Source organism: Symphalangus syndactylus, chromosome 2 (genome assembly GCF_028878055.3).
Source record: "Symphalangus syndactylus isolate Jambi chromosome 2, NHGRI_mSymSyn1-v2.1_pri, whole genome shotgun sequence".
In the NCBI taxonomy this organism is placed as follows: domain Eukaryota; kingdom Metazoa; phylum Chordata; class Mammalia; order Primates; family Hylobatidae; genus Symphalangus; species Symphalangus syndactylus.
The window spans coordinates 65859290-65884855 of record NC_072424.2 but is presented as its reverse complement, the minus strand read 5'-3'; the positions used below and the strand labels follow the sequence as shown (position 1 = coordinate 65884855).

At 36.3% G+C, this 25566-nt stretch overlaps 1 protein-coding gene across 1 annotated transcript; it reads right to left on the bottom strand.

Moving 5' to 3' along the window:
* Window positions 1-5633: 5633 nt before the first annotated feature.
* SPACA1 (sperm acrosome associated 1) lies at window positions 5634-24476 on the bottom strand. The gene is made up of 7 exons (XM_055243369.2): window positions 24051-24476; window positions 18176-18232; window positions 14421-14522; window positions 13303-13409; window positions 12562-12697; window positions 7945-8065; window positions 5634-5878 (listed from the first exon to the last, which is right to left on the bottom strand). The coding sequence occupies exons 1-7, from the start codon at window positions 24256-24258 to the stop codon at window positions 5725-5727; spliced, it is 885 nt and encodes a 294-aa protein (XP_055099344.1). The 5' UTR covers window positions 24259-24476; the 3' UTR covers window positions 5634-5724.
* Between the last annotated feature and the right edge of the window lie 1090 nt (window positions 24477-25566).

Genomic DNA, 25566 nt, shown 5'->3' with positions numbered 1-25566 from the left:
AGGAAACTTTCTTGCCTTAACCCACAGGAACTATTGTGACTGCCTGAAGAAGGAAATATCCCTGAGGAAAGACAGAGACAAAGGAGGTAGGTGGAATCACCATCCCCAGCCCTGGAAACTGCCTGTAAGTTGTTCAAAGGAGATGTCAAATCAGAGTGGCTACTCAGCCGCACTATGCTATAGGAAGTATGTTCCACAGGTCCCCTGGGCACAAACTCCTAGCCAGTCTTCCCACACCTCCAGGATAATGTCTTTGGGACCCCTCCCATTTGGGACAGACAGCACTCCCATCATTTACTAGAGCAAGGCAAACCCAGGCTTAAAATGGCATCTGGAGCCAAAAAGGAGGCAACAACTTAGTGGTAAGGATTTGCTAAGCAAGTATATATATATATATATATTTAAAGCCAGGAAGAGAAAATGGAAATAACTAATCCTTCAGTGCAAAGACATAGGTATATACATAGGTATATACCTACTAGAAACAGGAGCAAATAGGGAACGATGATCTCCTCAGAAGGACAAAGCAAAAATCCAGTAACTGAGCCTAACAAGATGATGATTTGTGAGCTCTCCAACCAAGAATTCAAAACAGCAATTTTAAAGAAACTCAGTGATCTCCAAGATAACACAGAAGAACAATTCAGAAATTTATCAGAGAAATTTAACAAAGAGATTGAAGTGATTAAAAAAATTAAACAGAACTCTTGGATTGGAGAAATATATTTACTGAATTGAAGAACTAAAGGCTCTCAACAGCAGAATGGACCAAGCAGAGGAAAGAATCAGTGAGCTGAAAGACCAAGTATTTGAAAACACACAGTCAGAGGAGGAGAAAAGAAAAAGATAAAAAAAAAAAGAACACAAAAACCTATGAGATACAGAAAATTACCTTAAAGGACCAAATCTAAGAATTATTGGTGTCCAAGGGGGAGCTAAGGAAGAGCAAAAGGTAGAAAGGTTATTCAAAGGAATAACTGAAAACTTTCCAAAACATGAGAGAGATATAAGTATCCAGATACAGGAAAGTTTAAGAACACCAAATAGATTCAACCCAAATAAGACTATCCCAAGGTATATAGTAATCAAACTCTCAAAGGCCAGGGACAAAGAGAAAATTCCAAAAGCGGTAAGATAAAGCAAATAAGATACAAGAGAGCTCCAATTCATCTGGCAACCAACTTCTCAATGGAAACAAAATACGCCAGGAGGAAGTGGAATGACATTTTCAAAGTACTTAAGGAAAAAAAAAATACCATCCAGAATACTACATCCAGAAAAATTATCCTTCAAATATGAAGGAGAGAGAAAGTCTTTCTCAAACAAAAGCTGAGAGAATTCAGCACCACAAGAACCATTTTTCATGAAGTACTAAAAGAGAGTTCTTTAATCTGAAAGAAAAAAACCACTAATGTGCAAAAGGAAAACTTTTCAAGCTATAAAACCTGCTGGTAAAATTAAATACATAGACAAACCCAGAAAATTCTATTGCTTTAATTGTGGTGTACCACCAGTTCAAAACTTTAGTATGAGGCCCAAAATACAAATCTATCAAAAACAATGATAGCTACAGCAACCTGTTAAGAGATAAGTTAAAAAAAAATATGTAAATTGAGACAACTAGAAGTCCAAATGTCAGGGGAGTGGAGTTAAAATGTAAATATTTTGTGTGTTCCTTTTTTGCCTTTGTTTCTAGTCTTTAATTTGTGATAAGTCATCAACTCATTTAAAGTAACTTGTTATATCTATAAAATGTTTTCTGTAACCCTCACGGTAACCACACTGCAAAAATCTATAATAGATTCACTAAAACTAAAAACAACTAATCAAAACATACTATCAGAGAAAATCACTTAACCACAAAGGAAGATAGTAAGAAAGGAGAAAATGAAGACAGAGGTCTCATAACAACCAGAAAACAGGTAACAAATTGGCATTAGTAAGTTCTTAATTATCAATAACAAAACAGAAGTAAATGGTCTCAACTCTCCAAGTAAAAGGCATACAGTGGCTGAATGGATAAAGAAACAAGACTCAACTATATGCTGCCTTCAAGAAACCCACTTCACCTATAAAGACAGACTGAAAGTGAGGGGTGGAAAAAATATTCCATGCAACTGGAAACCAAAATAGAGCAGGAGTAGCTATACTTATATCACATAAAATAGACTACAAATTTAAGATTATAAAAAGAGACAAAGGACACTATATAAGGATAAACGAGTCTATTAAGCGAAAGGATATAACAATTATAAATATCTATGTGTCCAACACTGGAGCTCACAAATATTTAATGCAAACATTAATAGATATAAAGAGAGATATCTACTGAAATACAATAATAGTAGGGGACTTTAACAACCTGCTCTCAACAGTGGACAGTTCATCCAGACAGAAGATCAACAAAAAAACAGGGGAGTTAAACTACATACTAGATATAATAGGCCTAGCTGACATTTACAGAACATTTTACCCAACTGCAGCAGAATGCACATGCTTTAGCATATGAACATTCTCCAGAAGAGACCATGTGTTATGCCACAAAACTCGTCTAAACAAAATTTAAAAATCCAGAAATCATATCGATTATCTTTTCTCACCACAATGGAATAAAACTAGAAATCAATAACAAGAGGCAACTCAGATAATACACAAACACATGCAAATGAAACAACATCCTCCTGAACAACCAATGGTCAATGAAGAAATTAACAAGAAAATTTAAAAATTTCTTGGAACAAATGAAAATGGAAATATAACATATCATAATTTATGGGATAAAGCAAAAGCAGTACTAAGAGGGAAGTTTATAGCAATAAATGTCTATATCAAAAAAGGAGAAAGACTTCAAATAACCTAATGATGCACCTCAAAGAACTAAAAAGGCAAGAACAAACTAAACCCATTAGTAGAAGGAAAGACATAATAAATATCAGAGCAGAAATAAATGAAAATGATATTTAAAAAATTACAGAAGATCAACAAAACAAAAAGTTGGTTTCTTGAAAAGGTAAACAAAATTTACAAACCTTTAGCTAGACTAATAAAAAGAGGGGAGAATCAAAATCAGAAATCAAAAAGAAGACACAACAACTAAGATCTCAGAAATATAAAGTATTATTAGAGACTATTATGAACAATAATAAACCAACAAATTGGAAAATTTAGAAGAAATAAATTCCTTGATACACACAATCTACCAAGATTAAACACCACGAAGAAATAGAAAACTTCAACAAACCAATAATGAGTAGCAAGATCAAAGCCATAATAAAAAGTCTCCCATCAAAGAAAGGCTCAGGGGGAGAAAAGCCCAAGATAAGACCTGCTGGCTTGGAATTCCAGCCAGCTACCATTAACGGCATTGCACCTCCCTAAGAAGGAGCTCCCAGGGGGAGGGGCAGGCCATATCTTTGCTGTTTGGGTGCTGTAGCCATTCTAGCCTTCAGGCTTTGGAGAGTCTGAATTGACCCGTGGTGGAAGAGATCCCCCCAGCACAGCACAGCTGCTCCACCAAAATGTGGCCAACTGCTGCTTTAAGCGGATGCATGATCCCATTCCTCCTCACTGGGCAGAACATCCCAACTGAGACCTCCAGCCACCTCTGTCCAAGCTCTCCAGCCAACAGAGATCTGAATTCCCCCTGGGACGGCTCTCCCAGAGGGAGGGGGCAGGCTGCCATCTTTGCTGTTACGGTGACTTAGCTGTTCCAGCCTTCGGGCTTTGGAGAGTGGAAGCCAACCCAGGGCGGAAGGGATCCTCCAGCACAGCATAGCTGCCCTACCAAAATGTGGCCAGACTGCTGCTTTAAGCGAGTACCTGATTCTGTTCCTCCTCACCGGGCAGGACCTCCCAACCAGGGGTCCAGCAACCCGTGCCCATGTTCTCCAACCCACAAAGATACGAATTTCCTCCGGGACAGAGCTCCCAGGGGGAGGGGCAGGCTGCCATCTTTGCTGTTAGGGTGACTTAGCTGTTCCAGCCTTTGAGTTTCGGAGTGTCTGAGTTGACTGGAGGCAGAAGTGGGCCTCCAGCGCAGCACAGCTGCTCTACCAAAACGTGGCCAGACTGCTTTTTTCCTGATCCCGTTCCTTCTCACGGGGCGGGCGGGACTTCCCAACTGGGGTCTCCAATCATTTCCTACAGATGCCTTTGGGTGGGCAACAAGTCCATGACTCCTTAGGACAAAGCTCCCAGAGAGAGGGGTAGGCTGCCATTTTTGCTGTTTCATAGCCTTCACTGGGGACACCTCCAGTTCTGGAAAATCTGAGGTGACAAGGGACTGGAGCAGGCCCCAAACATACCACAGCAGCCCTACAGAAAAGTGGCCAGATTGTTATGTGGGTGCCTGTTCCCATATCTCCTCACTGGACAGGTCCTCCAGGCCTGGGCCTCAAGCCATCGCCCCCCACACCCCCCACCCCCACCACCCCCATTATCCCCCACCACCCCTGCCACCGCCACCCCCACCAGAGCTACTGAGCCAGTACCAACTGAGCAACTCCCCAGACAGAACCTCCGGGGGCAACAAAAAATAATTCCTTTGGAAAATTTTATGAAAACAATTTTTTTCACTTAAAGTCCTCAGTGGATTTCCTACAATAGATAACAAAATCATTTTCCAGCCAATTCCTCACTGCCTTTCTCAAATACAAATGCTATGTAACAGAAAACATGAATAATTCTGTAACACAGCCTATTTCTTGGCTATTAGAGGGAGGTGTACCATAAATGCCCAGTCTTCTGCACAGGTGTGCAAAGAGTTAATGGTATCAGATAAATCCCATATAATAGAAATAAAGTTGGCATAGAATTCATATAAACATTAAAAAGTATATATTTTGTGCTACCATGATAACCTCTGAAAATTCATTTCTGATGAAGTCTACTGAATCAAATTAATGTCTTGGTACCTTGTTTGATAGTTGGCCATAACAGTATCACATAATTACACAGAACAAAAAGACAGTGATAATGTTCAAAAATAAGTACCTTGGTTCTGAGATGTTACCTGTATACCAAGAACAATGGAGGTACTTATCAGTGGTCATTCAAAAGTCCTTAACTCATGGTTTCTCTGAGAAATACAGGACGTGTTAAATTCATGTCATTTCCTCAGGCACCTCCAAGTTCCTCTCCAGTTCTTCCTTACATATTTCCTGTATACAATCATATTTAAGTCACCTAATATATGGAAAATAGGTTGAGCAATGCTTGGCACATAGTAGTCACTAGGTAAGTATTTATTGTTATCATTATCATTATTACTTCATGTCTTACAAACTTTGTATGTCACATTCCCTGCAGAGATTCTAAAGTATGACTTGCTTTAGCAAGTTCAACCCAGTGCTTCCAGGGGAGAGAAAGTCTAATATGTAAAGCATTTCTATATTACATTGTTCTTATTTAAGACAAAACAGGCAAATCACCTAAGAAGTTATCAAAGTGATCAAAAATGCACTTAGAAGATTTGTTGGGGGTACCTTTAGATAAATATTCCCAAGCTATTACCTGAAATAAGTGTTGAGAACAAATTAAAATAATATTTGACAACTGTACTGGAAAAATGCACTGATAAAACAGTCCTATCCCCACATTGCATTTCCTTCACGCTGTGGCAATCCATTGCAACATTATTAAAGTATTTCAAGGTATATTTTATTTTTATAATAATGAATCTAATATTCTGTAATATCCTTTGGTTTGCTATATATCATTCAAACGTCATTCATTCCATTCACTTAAAGCATCATCTTCACCAGGCATTTCTGTTGGTAATTGGTCAAGAGAAGTTGAATCTTTGTATCTCACAGAACTCTGCTCGGATTGTGCCTCAGGTGTAGAGCCTTTTGCCCCCCAGAAAGCCTTGACTGCTGCCCTGGAAGAAAAAACAAAAACCAAAACCACCATATGAAGTGAAAACCAAAACTGAATAGATTTCTATATTTTCTATGTATAGAAATATATATGTGTGTGTGTGTGTGTGTGTGTGTGTATTACCTGTATGTATATATTATATATGGTACAAATATATATAACCTGTATATATATTTGTACCTGTATATATATTACAGGTACATTACATTACAGCTATATTACAGGTATATTATAAAGGAAAGAAAAAGAATATAAATGTATTTGTGACTACTGAACTGTATACTTTAAAATGGTAAAAATGATAAATTTTATATTCAAATTTTATCTCAATAAAGAATACAATTTTAAAAAATTATAATGATAAAAATTACTATTCAAAAATGTTCAGCATCTACACTAAGGTTACATGACTATACTTACTCAGGAAAAAAAATTAGAAGGCTGATTTTTAAAAACACTTTTACAGGGGTGGGGGGTCTGGGACATACTCAAAAAAATAATTCTTTTGGAGAATTTTATGAAAACAGTTTTTTTTGCTTAAAGTCCTCAGTGGATTTCCTACAATACTTAACAAAATCATTTTCCAGCCAATTCATTGTGATGTTGCATCCAGCTGATGCATCATAAACTAAAAATGAACAATGAATAAAAAGGCACTTCTTAAAGAAGAAGTAATATATAATATATATGTATATATAGTATATATATTATATGTGTACATATAGTGTATATATTATATGTGTACATATAGTGTATATATTATATGTGTACATATAGTATATATATTATATGTGTACATATAGTATATATGTATATATGGTATATATATTTTATATGTAAATATAGTATATATACTGTATGCAAGTCATATGTATGTACTATATGTATATATAATATATGTGTATATAATATATATGCTATGTATTATATATACATGCATGTAAATATAATATATAATATATTACCTCTTCTCTAATAAGTGTTTTTTATTCATTATTTTTAGTCTGTGATACATATATATTACATACATGTGTCTATATATGTATACACATACATACATATATGTATATGTATGTACATACATAATACGCATGTTTGTATACATATATGGTTCAAATATATATGTGTATACATGGTATAAATATACATATGTAATATATATGATGATATTTATAATAGTTACATGAGTATTACACCCTGGTAAGCCTGAGGGCTCATATACATACATACTACATATATATGTGATGTATACACAATCATATGTAATATATATGCATCACAAACTAAAAATAATAAAAAGGCACTTCTTAGATATGAGGTAATAGATATGTTATACATACATATATCTACATATATAATATAACCCATATATTATATACTCATGTATATTATATATTATATATAAATAATATATACTATATACATATTTGGTACATATATATGACCTATATATGATATATGTATATTGTATATACATTATCTATACATAGAAGATATATGTATATTGTATATACAATATATGTACATATATTTTATAATGATATATGTATATATATAAAACATATATATTACCTCTTCTCTAAGAAGTGCCTTTGTATTCATTATTCATTTTTAGTTTGTGATGCATCAGCTACAAATCGATAGTATATGAGCCCTCAGACTTACCAGGGTGTACTACTCATGTAGGTATTATAAATATTGTCATACAAATGAATTAGTAGGTTACAATAACCAAGTTTTAGAGTTGAGAGAACCGCAACTGGACAACACAAATATTCATTAAATAAAACTTTTTAAAGCAATTACCACATAAAATTATAAAAATCGCATTTAAAAGCTCTCTCATAGTTGGAGAAGCAAGTCATGAGATTGTTTTAAAAAGCATCTACATAAAGAGACGGGGTAGCCTGAACTAGGGCAGTCACAGGAGTAATGAAAGGAGATGGACAGTTTCAAGGCAACATGTAGGAGACATCACAGACAGGGCTTTGCAATTCACTGGATGAGGAGGGGGAAGAAGAGGAGGATGTCAATCAAGGGTGATGATGCATTCTGCTGTTCACCTACCAATTTATGATTATGAAGATCAATAAGAAGATTATAAATACACAGATAATGACTCCTATGGTCAGCACAAGAATTAAGGCTGCATCTGTGGCTGGTAGGCTTGATCTTCTCATCTGCAATTCTAGAGAAAACACACAAACCTAATGAGTATTACTACTGAGGAAAAGGAAATGGATATCTAACTTAAAAGTTTATATTTGAAGAACAACTCTATAAACATAAAGAAATACTTAGTGCAGAGAAAATTATTAATGATCTTGCTCTGCATGTTTGAAATGTCCTTTTCAAACATGCAAAAAAGTTAAAAGAATTTGACAACGAACAGCCTATATTACCACCATCTAAATACTACCATTAATATTTTAAAATTCATCTATCCATTCCTCTATCAATTCATTAATCCATCATATTTTTTATGCATTTCAATATAATTTGCAAATGTCAGTACGCTTCCCCAAAAATTTTTCAGCAAGCATATCGTTAACTGGAGTTTAATATTAGTTTTTTCTTTGAATTAAAATTTTCACACAAAGAATTGCACAAAGATTTTAAATGTACATTTGCTTAGTTTTGACAAAGGCAAACTCATATATGTAACTAAATGCTAGTCAAGATATAGAATATTACTATACCCCAGAAAGTTCCCTTGAGCCTCTTCCTAATTAACTCCTTCCTCATCCTCCAGAGGCAACAAGTATCCTGATTTTCTTTTCCACCATAGATTAGCTCTGACTATTCTAGAACTACATATAAATGGAAACACACACTAGGTAATCTCTTGTGTAAAGATTTGTTTACTTAGAACAATGTTTTAGAAATTCACCCATACTGTTATATGCAACTATCATTTTTTTATTACGAGGTATACTCCACAATTTGTTTACTCATCCTCCTACTGATGGATATCTAGGCTGCTCCAGTTTTGAGATACTATAAATAAAGCTGCCATGAACATTCTTATACAAGTCATTTTGTGAATATATATCTTAATTTTTGGCTAAATGTCTAATAATAGAATTGCTGGGTCGTAGGGTCGACAGACGTGTGTTTAGCTGTCTAAGAAACCATGAGAACTTTCTCAAATTGATTGTACTGACTGTACATGTTTTATAAATGTTTTCTACCAGATTTTGGCTTGCCTATTCATTATCCTAATGATTTTTGTTAATGAGCTGAAGTTTTTAATTTTGATGCAGTCTGATTTATTCAATGTTTCCTTTTATGGTGATTGTTTTCTGAATTATGTCTAAGAAAACTTTGCCTACTCCTGAATCATGCAAATATTCTCCTACATTTCTTTCCTAAAATTTTATGGGTTTAGCTTTTACACTTAAGACTATGATACCCCTTTAATTTTTATATTTGCTATAAGAAAGGAATTGAAGCTCATTGTTTTCTATACACATATCCACATACGCCGACCCCTCTCTCTTTAGGAAATGGGATCTTGCTATATTGCCCAGGCTGGCCTTGAACTCCTGGGCTCAAGTGATCCTCCCACCTCAGCCTCCCAAGTAGCTAGTATTACAGGCACACACCACTGTACCCACCTCATGCACCACTCTTACCTCAAGCATTCTCTCCCATATCTCTCTGCTCTTTCAGCAAATAAGGTTATTAAAGAGACAAAGCCAACCTACCATGTGTATTATAGTATTGCTACATTGTAAACTGGTAAAAAGCCAACTAACATAGAATATTACTTACTTTGTGAATTATATAGCTTTATTGTAGCTCTTTTATGTCCCCAAATTCTGTAATCATAAAAGATTCGTGGAAGAAAGAACTACAGAGATCATCTGATCCAACTATTGCATTATGCAGATAAGTAAACCAAGGCCCAGGGAGGTTTAATTTGTACAAGGTATATTTTGACTATTTAAATATTTTGATTTTGATAAGTACCACTCTGTCAGAAGTAGTCTTCCATATGAGCAATCTCAACTGCTTATTTTTCTAGATTTGTTTCCCTATCTGTTAGACATCATGGAGTATAAGTTTCCATTTTGCCTAGTAATTCTAGAGCTATAAACTCACGTTAGGGATCTCGCTAAATAGTTCCAAGTATCCTACAGAAAGTACATCTATATTTATGTTCCAACATTGTTGGATTTTTAAAAATCTTTTTATTTCAAAATAACTTTAGATTTACACAAGTGGTGGCATTTTGGAAACTTAAATAAAAAACACCTTTCAGAACTGAAACCTGACAAGGAGAAATGCAAATTTCATTTATCCATTACTCTGCAATGTTAGCTGAGAGAGCGTGGAGAGTGAGGGACATGAAGATTTTATTTATTACAACAGTAGTCTTGCAAGGGTCACCTAGACTATTTTTACAGGTAATGAAAAAAATAGGCTCACTTTCCTATTGAAATATTTAATGAAAAATAGGCTAAATTTGATGCTGTCAACTTTTAGATAAACTAAACTTATGTGCTTACTAGTTTCCTAGGACCACCACAACAAAGTACCACAAACTGGGTGACTTGAAAACAACAGAAACGTATTGTCTCACAGTTTGGGAGGCTAGAAGTCTGAAAACAACGTGCTGGCCGAGCCATGCTCCCACTGAAGGTTCTTGGGGAGGATCCTTCCTTGTCTCTTACAGCTTCTCAGCTTCTGGTAGGCTCAGACATTCCTTGGATTCTGGTAGCATAACTCCAATTTTTGTCTCCATTTTCACATGGCTGTCTTCTCCCTATGTCTGTCTCTCTGTGTCTTCACCTGGCATTCCCCGCCCCACTCTCCGTCTGTGTTTGTGTGTGTGTGTGTGTGCGCACAAGCATGCCCAAATATTCCTCTTCTTATGAGGGCACCAGTGATATTGGATTAAAGGCCCACTCTGCTCTAGTACAACCTCATCTTAACTAATTACATCTGCAAAAAATCCTATTTCCAAATATAGTCACATTCTGAGTACTTCAAAGTATCTTTTTTAACAATGCCTATTTATGAAAGACAACTATTGTGGGAGTGAAAAATCTGATATTTAAGTGAATGGATGAGAATTTTTCACTAGGGAAACCATTTTTACCCTAAAAATATCTCAATTACATATTTGTTTCATGCTAGTACCATATTGTGTAGACATTTCTAGCCAAAACATTTGTTTGATTTCTAATCAGCCAAAGGGGTCTGTTGCAGTGGTGTACCCAATTGTCATGTTTAAAGAAATTAATAGATACTGGAGTGTTCTAAAAATATTTTGTCATTCAATCAGTGCACATACTGAGATGGCAGAGCTATCCCACCATTCCTGGACTGCTGCTATGAGAGAGAGAAGTTAACTTTGTCTCAATAAAGGCCTGACATTTTAGGGTCTGTGCTCCAGCCTTTAACATATACATTACCAAATGCATGCTCCCTTCTAAATATGAGAGGAGCTAACCACACTGAATTGTCCTAACAGGGACGGGATAGTAGGGACAAAGACTGAGAATGGCTCCACACACCTTTAATATCATGAATGAGGGCTAGTTGAGATATTTTTTAGTTGAATGGTGTTTTTATTCTCTTGCCTTTTTTAGAACTTTATTGAAAATTATCCTTTTAACAACACCTGATATCCAATAGAGGAATCAGATTATTAGCTTTCACCACGAAGATGTTTCTAAACTCATTAAACAGCACATCAAAGAAAGTTTAAATAGTAGTTTATTTTTTAAAATCACCCTAAAATATTTTAACCTGTTTTCATTTCAATAAAATGGTTATGTTGTGTGGTATCTCTACAGCAGAAGCTCTTCGTGTTCAGAAATAGCTTCAAGAAGTCGAAAAACTCCTTTAAAATTACATGTAACTTTTGGCATATTCGTGTATGTGGACATTTTTCTGGAAAAAGGATCCTGAGCCTTGATAGGATTCTCAAAAGAACTTGTGACCAAGTCCCCACATCCCTAACAACAAAGTTGATAACAACAATTAAAACAGTTAAGAGCAGCTGAACAAAAGGAAATAATTACCCGGATATGTAAGCCATCATAGATTAAATTGAATATAAGCAAATGGATCTATGTCACAAGGAAAATATGGTTTCTAATATGTAAAATGACATTCAGGACAACATTTGCATTTTGTGATATATATATTTTTGAGAACTGTATTAGTGCTTCATCAAAAAACATTTGCTTCAAATATATAATTTTTAAAGAGACATACTTTGACATCGTATTTCTTAATTTTATTTATTTTACTGAATGAAAATTTTCATAAGCATCCATGAGAATTCCATTTATCCATTTTCACTTTTATAATGAAAGTAAAAGCAAGAATATAATTCAAGTTAGAGGACTGTTCTCTGAAGATTCTTAAGAAATACACCAGTTTCCCAAAGTGAGGAAATTGTGACTACTTTGTAAAAAAGAAATTAAGTAGTATCTTGTAGAAAAGTCTAAATGATGTAAACCAGTGGTTCTCAAAGTGTGGTCTCTGGACCAGCAGCAACAGGGAAACTTGTTAGAAATGGAAATTCTTATTCCAGTCCCATCCCAGATCTACTGAATCAGAAACTCTGGGGGTAGGGCTAGAGATTGGTATTTTAACAAGCCTCTAAGTGATTTTAATGCTCTTTAAAGTTTGGCATATAAGCAAACCAAGACATTGCTGGACACTTACCACTGCTCGTATAGACTGTGAATTTAATAGTTGCTACTATTTCATTATTATCCAGTGTGTCACACTCGAAAGCCAAGGGGTGACTTTCCCTGTGTACTTCTAGGATTGCTGAATCATTTACAAGTACAATGGATTGCTATTTAGAAAGAAAAAAATAACAAAGTATTAACATTCTTCATGTACACTTACCAGGAAACAATTTATTTCCCTTAAGGAAAGGAGGGTTACTGTCTCTCTTAGCCTAGTTTAGTAATTAATGATCTACATGGATTTTCAGTCACACAATCCAGACTTCAAATCCCAACCCTACCACTTCCTGCCTGTGTGACTGTGGACAAGTTAGTTACTTACTTGTAAAAATGGGTATAATGATAGTGATTACCTCACAGAATTGTTATATGGATTAAAAAAGGCTCTTAATAAACCCTTAATTAATGTTAGCCACTGTTATCATTATACAACTCCTATATAAGCCAATGAAAACCTTGCTTCTGAAATGGAATACTTTGCATAAAATGGACGTTTTAAAGTTCTGGTTATAGCTGGCCCTTAGACATATGTAAAGTTTCGTCCTAGTAAATAATGAAAATTTTAAAATTCCAAAATAATAAAGTTGTGTAATTCTTAACTTCATTTTGGCAAACTGGTTTTAAAAAGAAAGTTTTCTGAAAGCCATCAGAACTGAGAAACAAATTTTATCATTCACTAGAAAGCACCAGGTTATATCCATTCATTACTCACTTGGTCTGGCCTTAGAAGTTTCCACATATATTTGAAACGATTTAAAGGAGATGTGTGAATACATGCCAGTCTAACACTTTCAAGACTTTCTGAAATTGGTTTACCCCCTGAAAAAAAATTAAGCACATAAATACCATTGGGCATTATAAATTGCTTTATACACGACACTACTTTTTTTTTTTTTTTTTCCTGAGACAGGATCTGGTTCTGTTGCCCAGACTGGAGTGCAGTGGCATGATCTTGGCTCACTTCAACCTCTGCCTCCTGGGCTCAAGCCATCCTCCCACCTCAGCCTCTCAAGTGGCTGGAACTACATGCACATGCCACTATGCCTGGCTAATTAAAAACAAAAATTTGTAGAGATGGAGGTTTCACCATGTTGCCCAGCCTGGTCTCAAACTCCTGAGCTCAAGTGATCCTCCTACCTCAGCCTCCCAAAGTGCTAAGATTACAGGTGTCACAATACTACTTTAAAAAGCAACCTCCAGTTTTAAAAATCAACTATAGGCTGGAAGTTATCAAACGTAATTGGGAGTTTGAGTGTAGAGGAACAGAAGACTGATAGGTGCAAAGATAAAGTCACCAAAAGAAGCAGGTGAGGAGACACCATGGCTCTCTGCTCCTTATGCAGAATAAGTTGTAATTGACCTAGTGATCTGTTAGACTAAACTATGAGATCTATTAGTGGCTTCCAATGTACTGGTTAGGGACTCCCATTAGAGATACTGAAATTTCAGAACAGCATAATGTGATATGGAACAGCTGTCAAAGTTCCCAATTTAAAGTTTACCAATCTACTGACAAAATGCCATGACTAAAGCATCAAAAGCATTTCGCTGCAGGACAGCCTCAAATATAGACTCTACATACAGTAAGCCTCCAGTGTATTATAGAGAATATATGTTCAATTTTAGATGTCTCTGAAAAAAATGTGAAGCAAAATCAGAAAGTTGCTCAGAACTATAACTGTTTAAAGAAGTGGAATTTAAAATTTTATGATTTCCTTTCAGTATGTCAACTGGTTGCCTCCTTCTACTCAGTGGCAACCTGAGGTGAAAAACATTTCCCCAGAGTAAACTCTTGCCCACAGTCTCCCTCCAATACATAATTCAACTCACAGCCACAATCTATTGGTCCACGGCATTCTTCTACCCGTACAACACACTTGGATTCACCACCAGGGCATCCATTTGTTAATATAACTTCTCTAACACCAATACCTTTGGTTTAAAATTTAAAAAGGCAAATGTTAAATAAAAAACTGATTCCAGAGTGTCTTCACTTTCCCACCTAGGTCTTAAGACTTTTCTTCTAATTTCAGAAATTAAGTTCCTAAATTCAGAATGATAACACTTAAAATTTTTTTGGCTCTTCATTTTGAATTATTTCCTAAAACAGCATTTTCTGGAGTGAGTTATGTGAAACACTAGTTCCTCTGATTACCATAAGAAAAAGGATTCCATGATTATACACATTTGAAAATGGTACATCAAATGAAATTAAAGGGACCGCTTTACTACGGAATTTTGAGGGAACTTTTAATATGCTAGTAAATTAACATGCTATTGTGTACATTTGCATTGATCTAAGATGTAAAATTTTTACATTTTAACATCTCTAAAATCAGAATACATTTACAATTGATAACATATCATAAATTAATTGGCAGTATTTTTCCTTTTTAGAGTACATAAAATGTACGTCTTACAGTCCATAAATTCGTGGATTTGATGGAATACAGTGGTATACAATATTTCCCAAATTTATTTGACCATGGAACTTTTTGGGGAAGCATGGGGAAAGTTTCTGGAGGAAAATAAAAAAATCACATTTTAGCATAAATGATGCCTTTAAATATTTAGATTCATAAAATGTCTGTATTAAATATAGAGAGGGCAACCTATTACTGACCAAATCTCCATTTCCAACAAGATGCTCTCTTTAGATTGTCACACTTTTTGTAACAAGAAATTAACTTTCCTAACTGATCTCAGAATTCCAGAGTTTGCCTCACATCACCACAATTGAGAGAATAACAAAATGTGGAATTAGCTACATGTTGAACCGTGTCCCATGTTAAGACAGGCTAAGAAAGAGTCCATTTTTATTTCCTTAACTACCAGATTTCCTCTTCCAGCCCGTCTAAGATGTTATCTTAGAGGGCAAAGGAAAGTTGATGACTAGAGGTGTCTTATAACTGCTTCTCAAACTTGACAGTGCATGCAAGTCAGCTGGAGATCTTACGAAAACGCAAATTTTGGTTAGCTGTTCTTGAATGGGTTTGAGATTCTGCATTTCTAACAAGCTCCCAGGTGATACTCATGCAGTCTGTGGACCGCACTTTGAATAGTAAGGGAGAAGGCTACATATGAAACAAGAAAATGGAAGGATGGAAGGAAGAAGGTCTTTGGTTAAGAGAGATGATGGCTGAGAATGGTTGAAGTACGGCTCCACTTGAGTTTATGAAAGATTTTTTTTTTTTTCGAGACGGAGTCTTGCTCTGTCGCAGAGGCTAGAGTGCAGTGGCGTGATCTCAGCTCACTGCAACCTCCACCTCCCGGGTTCAAGCAATTCTCCTGCCTCAGCCTTCTGAACAGCTGGGATTACAGGCGCGTGCCACCACGCCCAGCTAATTTTTGTATTTTTAGTAGAGACAGGGTTTCACCATGTTGGTCAGGCTGGTCTCGAACTCCTGACCTGGTGGTCTGCCAGCCTCAGCCTCCCAAAGTGCTGGGATTACAGGCGTGAGCCACCATGGCCAACCTGAAAGCGTCTTCAGAAGCACAGCCTTAATTCTGAAGTAATTAACATGCTATTGTTAATATTTTTAAAGCAGGTTTTTTTTGTTGTTCTGTTTTGTTTTTGAGATGGAGTCTCGCTTTGTCACCAGGCTGGAGTGCAGTGGTGCCATCTCAGTTCACTGCAACCTCCGCCTCCCGGCTTCAAGCAATTCTCCTGCCTTAGCCTCCCAAGTAGCTGGGACTACATGTATGTGCCACCGCGCCCAGCTAATTTTTCTGTATTTTTAGTAGAGATGGGGTTTCACCATGTTGGCCAGGACGGCCTCGATCTCTGGACCTTGTGATCCACCCGCCTTGGCCTCCCAAAGTGCTGGGATTACAGGGCGTGAGCCACCGCGCCCGGCCTAAAGCAGGTATTTTATGTATTTATTTATTTAGCTAAATACAGTTCACTGAGATGCATGTAGGTGTGGGATTTTCTGTAATACCAAGTAACACCTAAAAATCTGCCTGGATATAAAAGCAAACTTTTTGACTGCTAAAATACTGTTTCAGAAGTTTAACAGAATTTTCATCAAGGCATTTTTCTCTTCTAGTTCACATTGAAAGGTTTTTAACATTTTCAGCATGAAATATTGCTTTTTCTAGTTTATTTTTTCCTTATAACTTATTACCATCTGATACATTACATGTTTTACATATTATGTGTCTGCTCTTACTAAACTATACATTGCTTGGGGGCAGAGAGTTCTGTCTGCCTTGTCTGCTCACATCCCTAGCATCTATAATGATGCCTGGCACATAGTAGGCAAATAATTTTTAAAAAATAATCATTTGAGTGAATACAATTTCTAAACTTGTCTTTAAATAATAGAAAACAATGGCAATTACTCGAACTGTCATAAAAATAATTCTTTACCAGTGAAAATTTCTGAAGTTAGCAGCTAAACAAAGATGTAAACCACAAATAATTGCAGGCTTACTACATGGATTTCTCTCATTTTATGACTCTGACTTACTAAGAAATTAAGGTAAAAAAAAAAAAAAACAGGTTAAAACAATTTTAAGAGATAGAAAGAATAGTGGTTGCCAGGAGCTGGGAGGAGGGGGAAACGGGAAATTAGTGTTTAATGGGCATTTTAGTTTGACATAATAAAAAAGTTCTCGAGATGGGCAGTTGTGATGGTTGCACAAGAATGTGAATATGCTTAAGTCCACGGACTTGTACATTTAAAAATGGCTAAAATGGTAAGTTTTATGTTGGGTATATTGTACCACAATTTTAAAAAGCTTCTCCAAATAAAAACAATTCAGGTGTAATTTTTGACACCGCCACCCCTGCAAAATTCATTCTGATCTAGATCTGAATGGATTTTGTCTTCTTATCCTCTGATAATTGTCCCCTTTTCCCTCTCATCACTATTTTCTTTCCAAGGCAGATTCTATTTAGAAGAAATTTAATTTGATTGTGAATTATATATGGTCTTCTCAGTACCCTGGTCTATAGCATTGTTTCTCAAAGGATGGTCCTCTAACTAGCAGCATCGACTTCATTGTAAACTTGTTAGAGAAATTTTATGTCCAATTTCTATCCACGGAATGATCAGACTAAGTCATATTCTTTGAATATTATCCTCCTCACAAAGCCAATACATCTTTTCTCCAAAACATGACACGCAAATTGGAGAAATGTAGAATTTAGAATGGACTATTACAAATAAGCAAATTCTTGATAAATTTGCCAACACAATATGTGGGAAGACATCTGTGAGACGCATTGGAAAATCTTTCATCTTCTGAACATCTGTGAGATAGAGAAAGTTTTACTTTGGTGAAGGCAGTTTATGTGCCAAAAAAAAAAAAATAGGGAGCTAAAATGATAAAAGTTATAGATTAGTTCTACTCATTTCCTAGGTTAAAATAAGATTTAGAGATTATAAACTGAAAATATCTTACAGTTTAAAGCAATCACCCTGAGTTTTGTGTATACATTATAGTTATTAGAAATAAAAATCCATGAGAGATGCATGAAAGTATACAAGTTACAAATACAAAGTTGCACACTATCTGCTTTTACCTTTCCTCCCCCGCAAATTACAACATGGTTTATTCATCTGCTCCAAGCTACTTACCACATGTAACGGTGCACATTCCGAATTCTACTTCTTTGACGACATTCCCATTTGAAACTAAACATAAAGGGTAAAGATACATTATTTAATCATATGAAAACTTTTCTAAGTGAAACACCTTTTACTTGGAGATGAAAGATAGGTGTATGATATGGGCAGCAGACATTTTTTAAGTTTTCCATTTAAATCAGAAAACAATGCCATTCTGAGTACTGTTATTGTCCAATTCAAAAGAGTCTCAAACCTCTAAAGAAGTCCATTAAATTAGGAAATAACCTAATAGGAAGGTTTATATTTAAACTTTGTATATACCTTAAAAATGTTTTTCATCAGTTGATATATAGTGAGTCAAAACTTGATAGAGGGTCTCAGAAAAACACACAAAGGCCTATCTGTTGTAAAAACCAATGTTTTCTATTCTCTATTTTCCAAAATTTAGTGTATAATTTCCATTCAAAAAGAAGCCCTTAACCAGTGTTCATTAAAATGATAAAAGTTATAGATTAGTTCTACTCATTTCCTAGGTTAAGATGGTAAATTTAAATATTTCTAAGAATTTATTTCAACATGTTACCAGGTTAGTATAGGAATATATCACTATTTAAGAAATTAAGTGTTGTTGGTTCTAAATCATATGTTTCTCTTTTTCTAATCATTTGAAGTTTAGCATAGAATTCCACTAGCTATAGTATATGAGCAATTCTTCAGCTCAAATTAGGATGAAAATCTCAATAGAAAAAATATAAAGTGAGATGTTAGAAGATGACTTTTAAAAGGCATTGTACCCTAGGACAACAAATCACATGGAAAACACATCGAACTGGAGTCCAAAGAGCTGCTTCTATCACTAATTAGCTGTTTGCATTTGAGCAAATTTAATTAAATGCTGTCAGGCTTAGTTAACCCTTCTGCAAAATTTGGAAAGGAAAATCCATCTCATTTGATTGCTGTAAGAATTAAATAAGGATAATGTGTGTGAAAGCATTCTATAAATTGTTTAGTACTACAAACATACTTAAGATATAATTACCCAATTTAAACCCATTTTGTACTTATTAATTTAATATAATGCTTTTTTTCTATTTTGATAACTGTAAAATCTCAAAATAGCTTCATAAACACTATTATTCTGTACTTACGAGCACCAAATATAGTTTTTTGTTTTTGTTTTTCTGCGAGAGTCTTGCTCTGTTGCCCAGGCTGGAGTGCAGTGGCACGATCCCGGCTCACTGCAACCTCCGCCTCCAAGGCACAAGTGATTCTTCTGCTTCAGCCTCCTGAGTAGCTGGGACTACAGGCACACGGCACCACGCCCAGCTAATTTTTGTATTTTCAGTAGAGACGGGGTTTCACCATGTTGGCCAGGCTGGTCACAAACTCCTGACCTCAAGTGATCCACCAGCCTCAATCTCCCAAAGTGCTGGGATTACAGGAATAAGCCATTGTGCCCAGCCCCAGTATAGTATCTTGAATACTCAGTAAGCACCCGATGCACATAAGTAAATCAATATTGACTTTAAGTCATTTCTTTCACAAAAATAAATGATTTAGACTATCATGATGATCCATTTTGAATTGTGGAATGCTTAGATACCTTCTACAGGCACATTATGAGACACAAACTAAAAGCCAAATCCTGAACATAGACAACACGGCTAAGAGAATGAGTGCTGCACTACTTTTAAATATAAGCCTTTTTCAAAAACCATTAGTCAATGGCATTCTACTTTGGGAGAGTTGTTCAATTTCTTCCAACTTGTTTCCTTAAAGAAAAAAAAAAGAGACTAAATAAGAAAGTCTCTAAAGTCCCTTTCAGCTTTAATATTCTATGATGTATTGAGTGTCCATTAGGTTACTCAGTAACTTTTTTTAAAAATGGGAATCCTACAATGGTGGGTCAGTGGAATTGTATGTAACTGGATTTCAGTGTGGCATTTGTCAAAATTTCTTGTTATAAACCTATGAGTGGTAAAAAAATATATGGTCTGAATGTCAGTAGTTTTATGTGAAACTGTTTAAACTCTAAGGCCACAGTTGTTAATTAACCAGTTGGTATCAACATGGTTGGAGTGATGTGTCACAGGGCTCTGTCCTGTTCAACATTTTTATTAATGACCTGGAAAAAGATGCTGTTATCACGCTGACTGAATCCAGAATTCTGCAAAGCTAGAAAGGATAGCAAATATATTTGATGATACATCTGGATCTAAAAAAATGACAGGGTGAAATAATGGGCAAATCTAACAAAATGAAACCTTGTAGGAATAAAAAGTCCTTCACATACAGCTGAAAAGCCAGCTGTCCAAAACTATTTTATGGGTTGTCTTAATTTGACAGGACAGTTAAAAATGAATGGAGAGTTCAATAGTGAATTCAATAGGAGTCGAAGATGTGCAGAGGCTTCCCTAAAAATCTACTGGGTCTTAGACTATACTAACAACAGCCTGGCATCCACAGTGGTGAGGATAATGATCTCGTTCTTTTAGTTGTGGCCAGATCCTGAAATGTTCTCTTCAGTTCAGGACAGCACATGGTAACTTTTGGTATATATCATCAGGGTGCAATTTTAGTTTTTCAGTTTCTGACAGTTGATTTGAAAGGTTGATATTTTATGACTTCTATTCTTCATTAGAAGTATTCCAAAGACAAAAATAACATATACTTATATTTGTATAGGATAAAACCCATTGTATAGACTACAACTTTCTATTTTGCAATTACTATGTAGGTCTATTGGCCCCTATTTATAAATCTAAGGGTATACCTGTATAAAAGATATATTTAAAAGGTATATTAAAGTGTGTACAAGGTATAACAAAAGTATAAGGATATAAATCTAATAGCTTTTTTTTTTTAAGACAGTCTCACTCTGTTGCCCAGGCTGGAGTGCAGTGGCGTAATCTCAGCTCACTGCAAGCTCCACCTCCTGGGTTCACGCCATTCTCCTGCCTCAGCCTCCTGAGTAGCTGGAACTACAGGCACCCGCCACCACGCCTGGCTAATTTTTTGTATTTTTAGTAGAGACGGGGTTTCACCATGTTAGCCAGGATGCTCTCGATCTCCACCTTGTGATCTGCCCACCTTGGCCTCCCGAAGCACTGGGATTACAGGCATGAGCCACCGCGCCTGGCCATAAATCTAATATCTTAATGATTTTTCTTTATCTTGAAACATTGTGATATTTCATCATCCATAATGATGGTATTGTTCATTATTTTCAACTACATTTTTAAATGACTAAAATTTAAAAATGAAAGAATGATTGGAATTGCCTAGAAAAATAATGTAATGGTTAAAGAATTACACTAACACAAGCTATTTTACAACATCCCATGTTTTCATATTGCTTTGCCCAAGGTATTGTAACATCTTTCAAGAAGATACAAAAGAAGTCTAGAGGTATCCTCTTTGTAGTCTATTTTTGGCTTTTATTGAACACAGTTGAGATTTCTCAATTTTTCATTTTTTGCCCATAATGGCAAAGAGAAGAAAACTGACAGAGAAAAACATTTCACAATTATTGAACGAATCAGAAGATGAAAAGAGACAGATAACAGCACTTTAGATGCTAATGATGATGATGAAATTGATTGTATAAGCAAAATCTCAATGAGAGATGATTATCTTGGATGAATATACTAGATGAATTTTCTCTAACTTAAGAATTGATGAGTACACATTATATTTCTGGGGATGAAAAGAATATATGGTATTATCACGTAGTTAGCCTGACAACAGGAAAGATTTGATCCTGAAATATAATGTGACAATAACTTGTGCCATACTGTTTTGTTAAAAGGATATGGACAGTATTCTTTCCTTTTTTTATAACATTTATGCACCAACATTTATTTGCCAAGGTTTGTAAATGAACATATTGTGATGAAAGATATGTATATAAAGGTGACTGAAAGAAAAGATTATGTAGAAATGAGTAAAATTCATTGGACCAATCATTCTAGTTGGTGTTTATAAATCTAAAGATGAAAATATTTTCCAATTATGAAGAAAAGATGGCTTTCTCTTCAACAAAATATATGCCTTCGTACTTTTCAAAAGTGTTGGTTTTTTTGACAATACAAGTGCAAAAAGAACCAAGATTAATAATAAGCTAGAATTTATTAAAGATGCACTCAAAATCTGGAATCAGTATTAACATGATGAATGCATTCCAGATTCATGCTTAACAGTTGAGCACTTAGTTGCATTCAAAGTACTTTGCCCAATTAGGGTACATACACCTTCAAAACTAGGATATATGGAACAAAAATTTGAATTTTTCCATGTTTAAATTCTTCTTGAAATTTCTAACAAAGTTGTTTTCACTATCCCTTTATTCTTATTTGTAAATTATTTTTAAATGACTAAAAAAATTAAAGGTCCACTGGATAGTAAATGGGGATAACTGTTTCTACTGATCCACTGAGGGTTAAGGGAACAGTGCAAATTTCAATAATGGTTCTGGAAATTTTCAGACCTCTAACACCTCAGATTGTTTAAAGTTTTGGATTCTCTCACTCCCCAAGAAAAAGCACTTATGCATGAAATAGTATGTATTAAAATCCCAGAAAGTACATGGATTCCTTGAAGTCCGTAGATGAGGAAACTGAGACTCAGAGAATAAGTAACTAACCTACATTTTAATTTGAATGTAAGACATTATAACTTTGTTGCCTGAGTTTAGCCTAAATAATAGTTAGCATTTTATAGTTAGAAGTATTTCTTGGCCAGTTTAATACTAAAATTGTTAATTCAATTACTTTAAAGAAGAGAATGAAGCAATAGCTACTATGCTTTAAAACGTGTTCTCTTCTTTCCTAGTCATCTTTCTTTTTCACATTTCCGAAGTCAAGCATCTTTTTAAGCTCTCTGTAGTATAATGTTACAAGGCCGTGCAAACCTCGATCCCACTGTTAACCTCAGACAGTTCATTTCTTTCTGCTGGTGCTGAGGATCACCATCAGGAAATAAAAGAAAGGCTGGTAGACACAGCAGTCACTCGATATGTATAGACTGAAGAGATATGAGAATGCAAACGATATTAAAAGAATCGCAGCTGGGTCATTTAGAAGGGAAAGGAATAATCTTTCTTGAGAAGGCAGCAAACCTGCTGCTGACCTTCTACCTGCTAGAATGTGAGTTACTAATCAATATGACATGTACAACAGCCTGTCAAGTTTTATTGCTTAATGAGCCAGCAGAAAAAAAGCAAATGTATGTACCAAGCGGGGGCTCATTGTTCCTTGGTTAATATGTAGCATCTAACAAAGCCACTAGCTGGATCCCTTGACAGGTGTTTTCTACTGCTCCATTCCTTTGTCCGAGGCTGCACATACCAATCAAACACCACAATGCAGAGGTGCTCAAGGCTAGGAGCTGCAGGAAGCTGCCATGGGGCTTCTGGGCAGTTTTGTCACATACTGGTCTATCTAGATGTATCGTCGTAAAGGGGGATTCTGAATTCCATTGCAACCCCAAGTGCAAATGTGGAAATCAAGCAACTTGGAACTTGAAAAAAAAATCTACTATGAGAAGGGAAAATGACTGCAAGAGGAGTCAAAATGATTCCTCTTGGTGGAAGGCTACCTCCCACCCTTAAAAAAAATCTTTTTCCTTGTCCAAAGCAATATTTAGAAGTGTTTCTACAGCAATTTCTATATACGTGCTTATCTGTGTATCTTGCTGTGGCCTGGGAGAATGAGCACATTCTTCTTCAAGGCCACAGGATGCAAGAAAGGGACAAACTCGGGGCTGAGGTATGCGAGAGAGCTCTCTGGACATTAACACACATAATTATGGTTCTCAGGCAAACAGCAGGCCTTTGCTCCGTCAACAGGGGCCGCCGCGTGCCCCCCAAGGGAGCTCCCGCCCTCACCATCCTCGGTTTCAGGAAGGGCGTTGTGCTCCTTGGTTTCGCTGTCGTTGTCATCCGTCTCCTCCTCGCCCTCGCCTTCCTGGGCCAGGCCGGCATCCTGGACGGCAGCGGTGACGTTGGTCCCGCTCGCGGACTGGAGGCCCGCCAGGAGCAGCCAGCCGACCGTCAGCAGCAGCCCGGCGGAGCAGCTCGTGCCTCTGGGGCTCATGGTTCTCGGCCCCGACGGCCGTCCGAGGCGCAGTCGCCGCCGCAGGTCCTGAGGACAGGTACGTCGAAGAGAGCTGCGACACCCCGCCCGTAGCCGCCCGGCTCCGAATCCCGTGACTAATCGTGACGCCTCAATTGTTGCCTGGGCGCTGCTCCGGGGCTGAGCGCCTGGAACTCGCGCGGAGCTGGGCTGCGAGGCGTGCAAGACGGAACGCGTGAAAGTCCCTAGGAGAGGACGCCGCCCTTCCCCGCAACCGGAAGTTCCCTGCCCAGGGCGCCTCCTTTAGCCTTCCGGGTGCGGTAGGCGTTGCTGTCGGCTGCTCCTTCTGCCTCAGTTTATGGAGCGACCCTTCAGCCTCCTCGCTTACCCTGCCTGCTTTCTTCTAAGACATTTCTTTTTCGTACATAATGTTTACCCTTCCCCAAACTAGACTTCTTAGTCCTCACATACTTTTCGTGTGACTTGGTTTCAAAATTTCTTATCCAAAATATCCAATTTGGGATGTATTGAGAAGGACTCGATTTCTTTTTCGGGATCAGAATAATAGACTTTGAGTAAGAAGAAATTTAGAAATCATCTGATACTCCAAGTCCCTCATTTTTAAGTGAAGAGATTAAGAATCAGAGAGATGAAATGATTCGCCCAAAAACATCCAGAAATTATTTACAAAGCTGGATCTCACAGTCACATCCCCCGAACACTTACTCGATGATCAGTGATTCTTCTGATTCAAGGTTAACAATGAAGAAGCTTTTAGTGGGGGTGATTGGGAGTTCAAGCGCTGAAAAGTTAGGGTTGACTTTTTTTGATTCTGTGATTACAAATTTTACCTCATCTAGTAGTCACAATGTGGTTGTTTGTTGTTTTTTTTGAAGACATATAGGGTGCCATACTTTGAGGCTTAATGTTTAAATTCCTATGACAAGTCAGATGAAAGTGAACTTGCATACACTCTGGCTTTTGGAATATTTGAATATCTAGTCTCAGCAGACTAACAGATAAGCAGGTAACAGAAGTATTAAGAGGTTCTTCAGAGACACTTATTTGTAACAAAATAGGTTGTTTGAAGCAGAAGTTGAAATTTTGTATTTGAATATTTTCTCCCGCAAAGGCTTCTAGTTTTGAAAACACAAGGACTGCTAAACATCTTCAGTATTAAAGTTCGAACTGGTATTGCTGAGAAGCCTCTGGAAACATTTATATCAATTAAAATACCTTAAAATATAGCACTTGACAAGATTATGAGGGACATTAACATGGGAAACTTAGATATGATCTTGAGAAGTAAAGGCCTTTGTTTCATGGCTA